We start from the raw sequence: 16,115 nt of genomic DNA on the forward strand, positions 1-16,115 counted from the left end.
TGTTAGGCATGTGATTTGATTGAGACTGGTTTCTTACCAGTATTCTGGGCTAAGCTTAGGATTCTGATGGGCCAATATGGTCCATTCAACTGTAGGTAGGATACTAAGTGCACCCTTCTTCCTTTTTATGTACATTTACTTTTAAACACTTTTTTTACATTTCCCCCATAAATCCTCTTTTTGCACCTCTCATTTTTAATATTATTAAAAATCCTATTTTTTTAATTTCCATCTTAATTAACTCCATGTTCACTTTTTTTCATAAATCCTGTTGATGCATTACTATGTTATAAGTGATGTGTTTTTTCATCAAATTTATGGGTGAATCTCCTTTTAGTGTAGGCTTCTTCTCTAATGTGTTTCAAAGTACATTTTCAATTTACAAGAAGTGTACATTTTGTAATTTATCAAGCTCTCAATGTCTAATAAGTATGGATTTAAGTAAATGTGTGATAGTTAATCATTCTCCCAATTTTCAATTTTGTTTAAACAAACATTTAATGATTTGAGGTAATTTGAATTTCATTCTTCACATTATTGTTAAAAATTACTTTCCAAAACAATGTATATCAATTCTAAGAAGTTGTTTTTGTTGAAATTTGGATTATACATTTGAGATGACTTTCCCTTTGATTATTTCATATATGATTGGAGTGCTACATCATAATGGTATAGAAGAAAAGAAATAAAATTTAATAATAACAGAAATCATATAGGAACGTTTACTGAAAATAAAATACATAATAAACAAATTATGTCCATCCAAAAAGACAAATTATGAAAGAAGCAAGTAGTAGCAAAAACAAGCATGAACATTCAAATTGAATCAACAAAGCATGAAAGATGTTATTGACTTTCTCACCATTTTGCCGTTGATGTTTCTTATCACTAGTTACTGTCCACACCTGAATTGAAATACTTCTTGATCAAGCAAAGAGAGTACTCCCCATGCTTTAAGGTATCAAAGTATCAAAGATATTATAAGATAAACTGCAAGTATTCATTTGTATTTATGATGTTATTGATTATTAGATTATTCATAATCTCTTTCACAATCTTTATGTCCATGCAAATGTTTGATGTCAAGGTCAGTGTTCAAAATTTACTTTCGATGTGCTTCAAAGTGTAAAACTGTTCGAGTTATTATCCATTCTTCGTTTAATATACCTTGTATAGTTAATTTGACTGTATCAACCTTATAGAAAAAATGATAAAATCTTGATTGATGCATAGAAAGTTATAATAAGATGATAAATGAAGAACACTATCTGATGACAGAATCGCATTATGCAAGGTATACTCATCACATGATCTCTTAAAAAAAATTCACCAAGGATGAATTGCAGGACCATCCTTTTTAGTACCAAAATAAAATTGAAAAGCTTAATATATAATTTAAAAGTTCATGGTAATTGATAGCATTTCCAACACCTGAAGTATCGATTTATATGGTTTTGGATAGAAAGTGAATCCTCCAAAGAAAAAAAAAAAACAAAGTTTTATGATATACTTTTTCTACTTACAATTGAATATAATCATCTCATATACCAGGAATTTACATAATAAATTATCTCAAACCTATACTTTTCAACTATGAAAAAATGGATACAGAACCAGGTCAACAGAGGAAGTATACAATATAGACTTTCCTTAAGCTTCATGTATGCAACAAGTTTTTGCGATCACAGGTGAGTCTCAAACTATCTCAACCAAAATGGAATAGAATGGTTCCAACATTTTGCAGCACAAGACCACATGATTCCATCATTTTTCTTCCAAACATCCATCACAGGACCAAATCTACGATCTTTTAGGAACACGTTCTTACCCAAGCGTAAAATATCCTAGGATCCTGTAAATGCATAGCTTGCATCAGTGAATAGTAAACATCTCGTGTTACAGGGGGTGCCAGTGAACATGATCCAGACAAATACATTTATGTTGCGTATAGATGAGGAATTTTTGCAGGGTAATTCACTTTTTTTTAGAGAATTTAAAGTGTTTAATGGTGAAGTATGTTATTTGGATAGGGAAATTTTAAAAATTTAAAGTCTAAAAGTTTATAAATAATCTGAGTACTTAAATTAGATAATTTCAAATTTTATATAAACAAAAATTGAAACTCTTCAAACTATCTTATCTATCACATCTATGTTTTTCTCTCACATTAAATATTTTAAAGTGGCTAACCTTTGATATTAAAATTTCAATTTTGAATATATATATATATATATATATATATATATATATATATATATATATATATATATATTCGACATGATAGAAATTAAATTATCCTTTCCAAACTAAGTTTCAAATTTATCCAACAATTATTTAAAAAATATAGGAAATTTCAAACATTTTAAATTTCCTGAAATTTTAAAATTCTTCGTTCAATAACAACATCAATATCCCATGATTCGTTTAATAGACTCTCTAATACTATTTCTTTCAATACACTCTCTCTTATTAGTTAATATCATGTGTCTTACAAGTTTGTAAATGAGACCCGCATATTTTGTGGGTCTCGTGAATTTCATCCAACAAGAGAGTGCTTACGAGAGAGTGTTAAGAGACTTTGGAGTGTGCAAATGCACCCTCTCATTCTGAGAAAATTTTAAGTATATATAGAGAAATTTTTGAACTTTGCATCCTCATTTTTTAATCCCAGATTATCATTTCAGTGTCAACTTGTCTTGAGAAGTTCCAGCAATCCACTATCCAACACACTCTTTTCAATACACATTCTCATACTGACTAAAATTGTTTACAAAATCAGAGGATAGAAACTCTTTAAAAAGAATCTGAGACTCAAAAAAAATTGTAATTTCTAATAAAGTTTAGTCAATAATAAAAAATGTGTTAAAAAAAAGGGTGTTGCTAGCACTTCTCGTTTTATTCGCTAGATTGTTTCTTACATTTCATAACAATTTCAGCTCTTCAGGTACTTTGAACATTATTGAGCTATGCATTGCATTCCATTCCATGATATGATTAGGGATGGCAACGGGTCGAGCACGAATAGTGCCTACCCGACAAAAAAATTTTATCCACTACCTAACCTGTTACCCGTACGGATATCCGCTTAAAAAATATCAGCTAATATTTTAAAACCCGTAAATATCCGTGGTTACCCGCGGATATCCGTGAATACCCGTAAATATTTAAAAAAATATATTTTTATAAAATACTATAATAAAACTTAAATAAAATTACAAAAAATATATAAAATATAATATATATTAAATTAAATATAAATTAAAATTTAATTTTAATTATATTTAACTTATAAAATATAAACTAGTGTTAATTTTAATTAAATTTAACTTAATAAAATATAAATTAAATTTTTATTTTTATTTTTATTTTTTGCAGGTAGCGCATATTCGCAGGTACAGATAATATAATACCTGCACCTGACCCGTTTATAGGCGGGTATTAAAAAATCCGCTACATCCGTCACGGATTTTATCCACGAATATCCGTGGACGTGGATTTTTTTGCCATCCCTAGTGATAATGATAATAATAATAATTATTATTATTATTATTTAAATAAAATGCTCCATCTAACTAGGGGTCCTAGATCTGCAGTTAAAGTGTGTTAGATTGCATTTCTCACTATCATTTATGTCTGCAGAATTGAGCCAACAACTGTATTAGCGAGTCCTAGCAAGATTGTTAGAAACTCAACCGCACTAGTGTTCAAGGACGAGCACAAGAAAAAATGCCTTGATAGTTTAATTATGTTTCTTAAAGATTACCTTGTTTAATAACCTAACGAGAGTATAAACATGTATAACATTAAAGACAGGATCTAAGATTTTTCTCATAAATATTAATTTCAGTCATGTCAGGTCAAACAGTAAAAAGAGAATTGAATCATTTTACCTAATAAGATAGTATACGAATATGAAGGCAAGTGTGAAATAACCCACATATGAGCACGTTTTCCTCGCTGATTTCTTCTCAAAAACCTACAAAATACGGTTTTTGCACACTAAATAATTTTCCAATCATGTAAAATCAAAACAAGACAAAATGAGGCACATTAATGCAGAAAAAACATTACCTTCTTGAATCGATCCATGGTTCCCATCATCATACCCCTTGACGCATCCATTTTGTTACCCTAATTTACAACGGAAGCCAATTAGAATAATGGAAGAGAGTTTCTGACAGAAACACACGAAGTGTATTGTTTACATACCACCCGATCAAGTAACTGGTTATGACTCTCAACCTCCTCATGTATATCACCTGTTAACTGTTGATCAAGTAAATATTAACAGTCCAATAAAATATAAATCAACAGATCATTTCATTTTAGTGGTTCCTCCAAGCAAATTAGTAAATGAATAATTAGAACCTTATCCAACGAAACCCATAGGCTAAATAATTTCTTAGGCATTAAAGTAGTAACTGACCAATCATTCATACTTTAAAAGAAATCCAATACGAAAAAGACAAGAAAATTTTTGTTTAAATGGATGAGTTCGCCAGCAATTGCTACCTTCACGCCTTATACTATCAGTTTTTAGTAAAATGTTGTTTCCTATTATTTATAATTTTAGAAGTTCAAAACAATATTAATTACTATATTTTGACAAATATAACATACTCTTTAATTATTTTACACATTTATCATGAAATTGCCACAAAAGACGAATAGTAAGAGATGGAAAAATTTATTTAATTAATTAGAGGGGTAAATGGTATAATATGAAATCAGATAATAATTTTAATACTAATGAGAACATTAATTGTACTTCTCAATTCCTATATCAACCATAAAAGCCACTGAAGAAGGAACAAAGGTCATGGCATACATGCGCACACACATAACCTTGATGAACTAATCACAAGCACTACCGGACCCGCAGTTAACATAAATTCAGAACCGCTTATTTACAAATCAACTGATGCCCATTAAAGAAAAGTACAAACACATTCGTTTTTACAATAGAGCAGCAAATTAGAAACAAGGCAGACATTTCCCAATATCTCAGCTAATGATCCAAAACGGTAATGGGCAAATTAGAAACAACATATGTGCCAAAAGTATAGCCAAACTTCAACAAAAATTGAGCCATGGCAAGAAATATTTTCAACACTGGCAGAACTGTTCCATGAATCTTTCCATTTCATATAGCCAGGCACGAAGACCTTAATTTAGTTAATACTTCAAAAAAGAAACAATACTTGGATAGATAAAACTTACTCGTTTCAAAAAGGAAACTTTGTCATGCAAAGTCTCTATGGCTTTATCATTATCATGCTCATTAATATCACGTGAGTAAGAGGAAGAAGCCCTTAGACCACCCTCCTCCAGACTATCAAAACCATCTACCACTGATGATCTGGAAGGACGATTATCTCTGTATTTGAAAATTAAACAGTTGAGAGTTAATACACAAGAGAGTAATAATATTTCACAAAAATTTAGAACAAAGAAATCAAATTAAGAACATCAAAGCCTACTAGAAGAAAATAAACATTAGCATTACCCCATATCAGATTTTATAGGATAACAGTAACTCAAAAGTTGGTTTGGATCTCAACGGTTTGAACTCCAAACATGAAACAATCTAATTTCAATAGTCAATCATGTTAATGTTAAAAAAATTAAAAAAAAATGGCAATGAATAATTGCTGATAGCATAAATGAAATCAATCACTTCCTGAAAAACTATAAAACAAGAAGAAGAAATATTCATGAGAAGCAGTGTGAATCAAGATGATTCCAGATTTGAAAAAACAAATTTAGCAAGAGAAAATGCAGTTTTAGAGACAAGGTCCTATGGAGGGAACCGATTTGACAATAATCAAACAGAGTATTTATCTCAAGATAGGCCTTAAGCTACTGCCAACACTCTTTACATGGAAAATGATAGCATATGTCGTGTAAACACACAATTTTCTATACCCTTTTGCTTACAGAATTATACCAATGAATTTTCCTCACCTAACTAAACTTCAGATAATAGATTTTACAGGTTTCTTTTGGTAATAATTCCCTCATATAGATGATAAGAGAAAAAAAAATACAGCAGAGTGCACTAAAACAAATGTTGACAATATGAAATCTGAAATAACACGAGAAAAACGTATAGAACTCGTCAGAAGGAAATCTCAAACTCCGATATTATGTGATCCTGCTGCATCACATAATTTAAGGGATTATATAACAATATTCTGTTTTTTTTTTTTTTATTTCAGTTTCTGTATTTTAAGAGTTCCTAGTTTAATATTAGAAATTGCATATTTTTCGTTTCCTTTTATGGTTCTCTATTCTGCCTGCATATTTACTCTCCTCGATCATTGCAATCAAGAAGAGAAGGAATAATCCTTCCATACAAAAAATAGAGTGACAAACGAAAGTGAAAGCCCCAAAATTTGTATTTTAAAAGGCTAGGACAAAAGAATAGTGTCAAAATAAAATCAAGCCTGAGGCCTTGAAAACTCAAAAAAGTGTAGCACAAAGCCACTATAATAAATGAAAGCAAAACTTCTAGCCTTTTGAGACCCAAAACTTAACAAGCCCAGGCTGAAAAGTAAAGACAAGTCACACTTGGGTCAAGCTAGTTGAATTTGTGTTAAATGTTGAAGAACAAGTCTCACATTCGTGAGTTAGAAAAAAGTTAAATATTATATGAGCAAAATGGCCATGAATCCAGTACAAGTATTATTTTAACAAACAAGCCACTTTAGCAAAAGCCCGCTAACTCAATCTCCCATGCTCTTGAACACGGACTCAGACATAAAATTCTCATACAACCAAGGCAAAAATAATATCTTCACCCTCTCTACTTGAACACGGACTCAGGCAAAAGTTATACTCTTCTTGAACACGGACTCAGACACAAAATTAACATATGAAAATAAATGATAAAAGAAAATTGAAATTGAATGATATCTTCACCCTCTCTACTTCCTAACAAATCAAAATAACCCATGTCTTTTTCCCTGAAAACCTTTTGCTATACTGCACAGAAAACCTAGAGTAGTCTCAAGATGCGAAATAAAAGAGATAGTCTCAAGGTCATAGTTCGTTCATAATCATAAACAAGACTACAAACCACAATTTAAGCTAACTCGATCTAAAAACAAGTAAAATAGTTTTCACTTTCCAGGGCATTCCTACTTCCCTTGTTTGGAACAGTAGATGCATTGTGGAGTGTAGTGTGTGCGCGGCCTTTCCCCTACAAGTAGTTTCCAGCATGTAAACCCTCGGCCCAAAGAAACGACCTTCCTGTTGCACCACAGCTTACAATCTTGTTTGAACTCGAAAACCTCCAATTTTCCAAATCTTGTCACCCTATTAAAATCCTCACTCTTATTTTTCAGAATCAGTAGAAGAAGCATTGACCATTTAGCAATTGTTTCACATCTTTCCCAGCAGCCATGATAACTTCTACCTCTTAGTGTGGACTCAAGCACATTACTAAATTTACTTGGGCAAACTTGGTTGGGATTAATTTAGAAAACAAAAACCATAATTTCAAAAACTCTGCGTGTTTCTGGAATTATATTACTTTATTTTGCCTTAACCACAGCCGACATTAAAAATGCGAACTGGGAAATTAAAAAGAAAAACAATTTCCCCCCAAAACCAGTCGAAACCATACATGCATGCACTCTCACTGAAGTTTTTACTATATCTTTTTAATAGTTATTCAACATCTAGATCCACCATTGCCCCCAAAATCTTCAAACCTGCGAACTACCCCATCCTCAAACCGCACAAGGTTGCAATCAGCGAATGAACAAAGCACAAACACATGACATGAACGCATGATCGTCAAGGCCGCGAATTAGGCTTTACAATTTAAAAATTAAAACGCATAAATTAAAATCGAAAGAACAGATTAAAGATCAAAATGTGTCTTTTCGAGAACGAACCTTCTGTAACTCATTGCTCGCAATACGTCTCAGGACTCGCGGAGAATTTGATGATTATGTGCAAGATCTTGTTCTTGTTTGGATGCCGAGAATCTGTGCTGAAAATGGTGAGAAAGTTTCTTCTTTTCGAGATCCGAGAAAGAAACCAGTGTGTAACTGGATGGGGTTCATAACTCATGATAACATATCAATACGATGTCGTATCTTTTCATGTGTTTACTAATGAATTTAATTTTTATGCGTATAAAATAAAAGTGTTTGACATTGTTAATCAATAAAATTATTTATATATGATATCAGAATAATTATAATAAAAAACAAGATTAGCCTCACCTAAGATATTTTATATATTAAAAGCTCTTACACTTATTTATATAATAGTTATAGCCCTAATTTGAAGATGTAACTTTATTAATTTATTATGGTTAAAATACTAATTTAATCTTTATCTTAATTTGTTTATATTAATTGAGTTGTAATATTATTTTTTAATAAGGTCTCAATTTTTTATTAATTTTTATCGATTTAGTCTTAACAGACAGTAAATAATATAGGTTATTCGCTTGGGATTATTTTATTTTATTTTATTAATTATTATTTTTTAAAATTTCTTAATAAAAAAAGTTTGTGTTAAACCAGTATTTTCTCACATGATAGTAGTGATGTATTGACAGTAGATTACTTATTGTCCTTAATTTTTTTATTTGTCAACTTTTTCAATTTAATTTCAATTTTTTTTAATAAATCAAACAATTTTATGATTTTTAAAAAAGTACATATATAAATTTTTTACTAATTTTTAAGCTAAATTATTTAATTAATTTTTAACCTAAAATTAAAAAAGTATTTAATAGTTTAATTGATTTTTAATCTAAAAATCACATAAAATATTAAATAGTTTATGTGATTTTTAACCTTTTTAACATTTTGAACAAATGGTATTAGTCAATTAGCTTGTAAAATTTTCACTATAATTATAATTTTAAATAAAAAATATTTAACAAAAATGTGAATAATTTTGATATAGTTTGAGAAGAAAAAGACGTGAAAAATAAAAATATTATTTCAACCTAAAACCTTAATTTAGAAAAAGGTAATATTATTTTATTTCAAAAAAATTAAAATTGAATTGAACAAATATAATCAATATATATAAACCACACTGAATATAAAACATTATAACATTGATTAAGACACATATTGTAATTTGGATATTTAATGTTCGTGACATTATATTAAGTGAAAATATTTTCAATTAAAAAATAAATATAATTAAAATTTAAAAAAATAAGTAAGTGACATATAATATATATTATTCTCAATTTTTTAATTATTTAAATAAAAGTTTTAAAAAGTATTAAATTAACTAAAATTATGACATTATTTAAAAAATATATTAACACTAAATTCACAAAACTGAAAAAAAAACTTAATTAGTATTTTAACTATTTATTAATTATAAAAATTTACGGGGACAAGTTAAAAAATAAAGTTTTAATTACTTATTTTATTTGCTACGCAACTTTTATATTGTTTATTTCGTATAAAAGACTGAAGGAGTTCTGATTGAAAAATTAAAAAAGGGAAAATAAATTCTTTAAAATATATTTTAATTTGTAATTTTTAATTGTTTAGTGTGTGAAATATTAAAAATAAAAGTTAGATAGATTCGTTGCAAGAAAGTTAGTGATTACGTGTTTTATACAGAAGATAATTACACTTAAAAATAATTTTTTTCAAAATTCTACACTGAGAAAATTTTCGATATTATTATATATTTTAATATATTAATTCATGGTGAATCTGTCTTCATTTTTCATTTATTTTTTCTCTCTTCTACGTTTTGTAACTTTTCCTAATCAAACAAAATTTAAAAATCACTTTACGTAATTTTTCTATGCAAAATTGCTAGAGAAACTATTTGAGCTGCAAAGGGTACTCCTACTTAACCTTCTTATTCATAAAAATGTATGGTTGAATACATTTCTTTGTAAATATTTATATGAACAGAAAATTAAAAAAGAAAAATAATTTTCCTATAAATTAAAATTATCTTATACATAAATCAAAATAAATTTGTTAATAAAACTAACATTAAAATTTTAACATTTACATCATGTGTAAGGTAATCCAAATTATATAAAAATAATACTTTTTTATTTCTATTATTTTTTCTCTTGTAGATAACTTGTATTAAAGATTTATTTGAACAAATAAGCTAAAGCTAATTTAAGCAGAAAGTAATTTGTAAAAACGTTTTGCAATGTTATTGTATGAAAATTTTATTTTTAACTTAGACCAAATTTAAAAGTATTTACTTTATGGGAATGGAAGATTAAGCTCAAGTAGCCTTATATAATTGGATGTAATTGGGTGCATGAGATAAAGGAAAAATGAGTCACATCTAAGTTTGAAGTTGAAAAAAAATTCTAAGTTTGATAAGAAAGTGTGCACATGCAATTTCTTCAAGTAGGACACACAAGTGAGTTAAATATTCACATTGAAAAATGTTACTAAAGTAGTTTTAGTGGGGACCATAATAAAATTACACATGATCCACTTAGTTTAATTTTTAAAAAATCTAATTAAAATAAAAAGGATTTGTGATTATCACATATCAAATCACTATCTAAAGTTTCTTACCAAAGTTTGGAAATTAAATTTTGGGTTCCAATTATTACATTTATTGCACACAAAGTTTGTCTTGAAACCTTACCACAATGGGTTAAAAAAGTAACATCAACAATGGTAAGTGTTTGAATGGTACAAAAGTACCCATTGTTGTAAAGAAGCCATTAATTCAAAATTGACTACAAACTATATTGGTGAAGAAGTTATAAGTGCTTCCCAAGCACACAACAACCTATTATTAATCACTTCTCTATGTTTAGAACCCTAAAATCATTTGACTTCAAGGTTTGGTTGAAATTGGTTGAGTAGAAATAATGTATGAGGAAACAAATTTTTTTTTTTAATTAACATGATTATATATCTTAGGTTTAATTGATTTTTTTTCTTAATTTTTTATAGTAAATTTTTTAAATGTTAAAATGATAAATACATTAATTGAAACTGAATTTTTATTTAAAATTCAAAATGAAAAACGAAAAAAAAAATCATTTGGTACAAAAAAAATAAAAAAGTATAAAAAGTATTATATATAAATAAAATTTCTAATAATTTAAATTTAGAGCTAATTAAATTTCATATAAACAGGACGAGGGTTGTTCCTTACTAATTTTTTAATTTTAACGATATACTAATAAGTGTAAAAAATAATTATATTTTTCTAGTTTCCTCGGAAAACAATTATATTCCATTACTGGCTTTGCTAACTTGACCAGTCATCACATAAAAACATGTGATAAAAATTCCCAAGTGACTCAAAGAAAAGTCCAAAAAAGTATTTGAAATACTAATTAACATGGCTAAGAAAAACACAAAAATAAAAAAAAACAAAATTTGAGAAAAAAAATTATAAAGGAACAAAAGAAAAACTCAAAAATAATTTTGAAACCAAAAAACACATAGCCTATTAAAGTAATTTTGAAAACATGTTGATGATATTTATATGGGATGTGATTTCATGAAGACCACAAACAAAGACATATGTTAATGAAAAAGAAGAATCTAAGAAGTGTGGCCCTTTGATTTTTTTGTGACATAATGAAAAGGCAAGTGATGAAAGGAGAGAAGAACCCCCACAAAAACAAGCCAACCCAACCCCCACAAAAGATTAATGTCATCCAACTACACACTCACACTCTTTGCAACCTCTTTTTATTGCCAAAGTCACTGAATCAATGCCATCTTCTACCCATCTACTTTCCCAGCCTGGACTTACTAATTAATTATATTAATTCAACTGACATCCTAGCCACTCTTTCTGTTTCCCATTAACTTAATAATAATACACCACTAAATGAAAAAGTCACTTCAACAAACAGCTCATAATAGTATTCTATATTTTTATTTCTTGAAAAATTTTCAAAGTCATAATTTTTTAGATTTAGAGGCTGAATTACACTCTTTATGTTCTCAAATGGCTTGTAAAAATTTTGGTACAAAAAATTATTCTTGTTGATTGATTTTCAGGTTAACTAAATTTGGTAGTGAAATTTAACTAAATTGATGCTTAATATCAAGATTTGATAAATTTTTAAAATTATAAATTTTTAGATTTAAGACTGGAATCCACACTTTATATCCCTCAAAAATTAGCATTGACTTAAAATGATTATATTTATTACTTTTTAAGTTTAAAAATTAAAATAGAAACAGGAATTCCAATTTTCCATATAAGTTTAAAAATCAAATATATCTTTAACTCTTAAAAAAGTTAGTTTATTTTTATAAAATATATTACGTAATTTTTACTGTTTGCAGGGCATTGACAAATGGGAGTGATTTGTTGTATGATTTGCAGATGAAAATATTAGCTTGTTGCTAAAGTCGATGCATGGATTTAATGGAGAGGTATCGTATGAAACAAAATCAAGCAGAAGATAATAAAGTTTCAGCTGTTATAAATGAAGATGACACAGGTGGATCAGCAATGTCAATGCAGTCTTGTCATAGTGTGATTTTCCTATGTTAGTAGTTATAAAGTGCTTCAAACAGTGCAGTGACAGCACAAGTCACTGCTTTCATCAATATGGTAATCTCATCTAGGCCTCTACACCGTTGTAGGACATGCTTCTCAAGCTCCATAATGGAAACAAATCAAGAGATTACAGCAGAATGAAGCTGATTCTCTCTTACATGTACAAAATTCTACATATCTCAAAAGGTTGGACTTTCCACTCTCTTCTTTCTTATCGAAAAGAAACTCATAGAATCTCGGGAGAATTACTGTTTTTGCATCTTTTCATGATTGTGAAAAGTAGTTGCCAATTTAATGTTCCATTTTCAGAGAGCTTTTTCTATAAAAGACACAAAATCTCAGCTTTGAGGGTTCAAACGTAGCAGATTCTACAAACTAAGTTACCAATATTTGAGATTTAGTTCAAGGGTCTATAACAGGAACAGCATCTTTGATGTACAAAATTTCCCTTTGTAAGAACTATCTGCAAATTTCAAGCAATGTAAAGTCCCTCATTCTTTGAATAGAAATACAAGCACCAACAAATGAACACCGGCTTAAAAATTAAGAAACCAGTACTAGTTTCTGTGCTATTCATGATAACGTTTCTAACAAAGCATGCTCTAAGCAATAAGCAATCTGTACATAAAAATATATACAAGTTCAGAATGAACTTCTATGACCCTTTATAACTATGACTGCTTATCCACTGCAGAAGTCAAACAGTAATATAAACACAATTATGCTTTCCAAGTCTTCAACAATAGTAATCCTCAAAGAACAAGTTCCTAGTTCCACTTTGTATTGATATGATATCGTCATAAGATATTTAGAATCAAGAAAATGCTCGCCACCATATGGAAGATTTTAAAATCCAAAATGTACTCAACTGATGAAAGAATCTCCACATTGCAATTGCCAATCCACGCAATCTTCAAAATCAAAACTGCTGGCGCAATCCAACAGTGCATTCTGCTGATGCTCGTACCGGCATATGTAATTCAACCCAACAAGAAGTTGGCAGATTGATTCCTCAGTCCTTTCCCTATCAGCAAAGAATAATGTCTGAAGCAGAAGAACATTTGTCCTGCTAACAATTTGGTGTTGCTCAAAATTGCGCTCACTTTGCCATCTGATCATGTTATGAGCGAGTGGAGCAAGCCAATTGAGTATTCCATCAAGATTCTCCTTCCAGTCATGGGCAAGAGGGGCATCATATATGGCCAAATTCTTAACATATGACTTCAGTTTGGCCTTAAGGGATACCCTTAAGCTTGTAGGTAGCATCTGATATAGATCATCCCTTGCTTCCTCGCCGACTAAATGAGGGTAACGAAGCAGCTTCTCAATGACGATTATGACATTGGCATAGTGCAATGCAAGAGCACAGCCTCCAAGTGTTGATGGAGGAGCATAAACAAGTAACCTACTTTTGGGGCCTAATGTAGAGCAACTTTGTACACCAGATTTGACTTGTCTAAGATCTCCAGTGAAAGGAACACCATTTTGAGCATGATTTAGAATACCAGAATAGCACAATTGGTCCCTCTTCATGCTATTACTCCCCATCACAGCACTCCTACAGCTACTATGTTGGTCCTCCCGGTTCACCACATAGCCATCATCAGCATCATCAAATTTTGAAACTGAGCTACTCAAACTCAGGCATTCCATGAAAAGTCTCCCTGGACTTGTTCCACATGGAAAACCAAAATCTTCGGGTCGAAGAGGTGCTAAATCACCTCTCCTCAAATCAATCTGAGGCCTATTAGTAGTTCCCTTTCTCTCTGCTGCAGCAGTTCTCCCAACAGAACCAGAATGAGTTCGATTTCTTCTGCTCTGGTTGCGCTTCAACCTCTCTGAATTTGTCTGAACATTGATATTTCCAGACACAAAACCGGATTCCTTTTGTGATGCTGGCGAGCCTCCACCGAGGCCGAGAACAAGGGTATTCTTCCTCAAAGCGGATTCTCCAAAGATAACAGAAATCCTAGCATAAATGGTACAAACTGTCCTAGCCAACAACTCGACAACCTTGTCAAAGTTCTGATTCCAAAGGGAAACATCCTTAAGATGCCTCACATCCTGCTTCTGCCACATGAGCTTCTGCTCAAAAGCTCTCCTACTCTCCTCGTGCTGGTTATGCTGAAACTTCTTCACTGCTTGCTCCAACTCATTCAACACCTCCATCTCGCTGTACAAATTCCTAGTGACACTAACATATCTATCCATTTTCCTCACCATTCCCTCCATGTGCTTGACCAAGAACCCCAATTCCTTCACATCTATAACCCCACCAACAATGTCCCCATACACATGCTCAAACCCTTGCAGGGCAGGCTCGGAGCACTTCTTCCCCATCCTAGAGACCACACTAGCAACCCTATTCAACTCCTCAAGCTTCTCTGCCAGAGCCAGCTCAAGGAGATAACCCTCATCAGAGGACACCAAATTCCTGACACCCTCTGAGCCCAAGATCTCATTCCTCAGCTTTGAGATCTCAGACTCCGACAGCGACCGGTGGAGGTGCACAGTTTTGGACATCACATTCGCTACCTCGAAAGAAAGAATACCTATGGTCTCTTTGGTCTCTGACCTCTTGTGGTTCTGCTTCCTCTTCGTCAAAGTTTCAAGAAGAAGGGCATGCTTGAGATTGGAACTTACCTGGTTACCCATCTTTACAATCCAAGCTTCAGCAACCATAGCTGCAGCTACACACACACTTTCTTCGAAATGGGATGTCCCAACACCAAAAGCAACTCCCACACTCCCACTTCCACACCCCCAAAGGCTAAACCTTTGGGAACATAGAACAGCGAATACCGAAGGCCCAAGCTCAGACACAAGAACGGATAAACTCTGTGAGGGAAATTGGAGAGAGACCCATTACGGGGAAGAAGAAGAAAAGGCCAAAGGGTTATCGAAGATACAAACTTTGGTTGAATTGTTTGAGGGGTATGTTGATAAATAACCAAGGGTGGGAAAGGAAATGATGTAAATGGAAGAGGTAGTGGAGAAGTCAGAGGGTGTTGAAGAAAGTTAAAACATTGGGAGAGAGAAGAAAGGTAGGTGTGGCATGATGAGAAGAGGAGGAAGAAGAAGGTTGAAAATTGTTCCAAGGGAAGAGAGGTTAGTTAAAAGCACTAGTAGTTACTAGCATGCACCACAAAATTGAGTGCTATAGCAGGCGTGAAGAGAGGGAAGATGATGGGTGTACTTGATTGAACAGTGCAGCAATAACAAGAGAGAGGTTGTTTGAGAGAAAAAGTGTTGTGTTGTGTTAGTTTTTGAAGTGTGAGAGTTTGGTTTGTTTGATGATTGGTGTCTGGTCTTAGAAAAGTGGTATCAGAATTTTAGAAAGTGGAATGTGGACTAAAGGGTTTTTAAATTTGGAAGCATTGTAGCTGCTCCATTCATTCAATTCCTTCTTCCATGTTCTAATGTGTGAATCTTATTTAACCCATTCTTTAGAATTTGGGCAAATTATATTTAATTATCCAAGTTGCTTCACGAAATTTCCTATTACACTTTCTGAATTTTCAATGCTTAACAGAAGAAAAAGTTGCTAATGGTATCTTGTCTCTGGGTGTAAAAGTTTTAAATATTAGAGACCGAAATTTGTTCCCAAAAAA

At 31.1% G+C, this 16,115-nt stretch overlaps 2 protein-coding genes across 2 annotated transcripts; both read right to left on the reverse strand.

Annotated features, from left to right (window-relative positions):
- Window positions 1-1,479: 1,479 nt before the first annotated feature.
- Window positions 1,480-8,071, reverse strand: LOC108325168 (bet1-like SNARE 1-2). Its single transcript, XM_017558187.2, has 6 exons — window positions 7,902-8,071; window positions 5,221-5,377; window positions 4,210-4,266; window positions 4,072-4,131; window positions 3,891-3,976; window positions 1,480-1,852 (listed from the first exon to the last, which is right to left on the reverse strand). The coding sequence occupies exons 1-6, from the start codon at window positions 7,913-7,915 to the stop codon at window positions 1,825-1,827; spliced, it is 402 nt and encodes a 133-aa protein (XP_017413676.1). The 5' UTR covers window positions 7,916-8,071; the 3' UTR covers window positions 1,480-1,824.
- Window positions 8,072-12,407: 4,336 nt separating this feature from the next.
- LOC108326680 (protein PSK SIMULATOR 1) lies at window positions 12,408-15,856 on the reverse strand. The gene has a single exon (XM_017560292.2). It carries the CDS (start codon window positions 15,184-15,186, stop codon window positions 13,369-13,371), a length of 1,818 nt encoding a protein of 605 aa, XP_017415781.1. The 5' UTR covers window positions 15,187-15,856; the 3' UTR covers window positions 12,408-13,368.
- Window positions 15,857-16,115: the final 259 nt, after the last annotated feature.

This window comes from Vigna angularis, chromosome 3 (assembly GCF_016808095.1).
Source record: "Vigna angularis cultivar LongXiaoDou No.4 chromosome 3, ASM1680809v1, whole genome shotgun sequence".
In the NCBI taxonomy this organism is placed as follows: domain Eukaryota; kingdom Viridiplantae; phylum Streptophyta; class Magnoliopsida; order Fabales; family Fabaceae; genus Vigna; species Vigna angularis.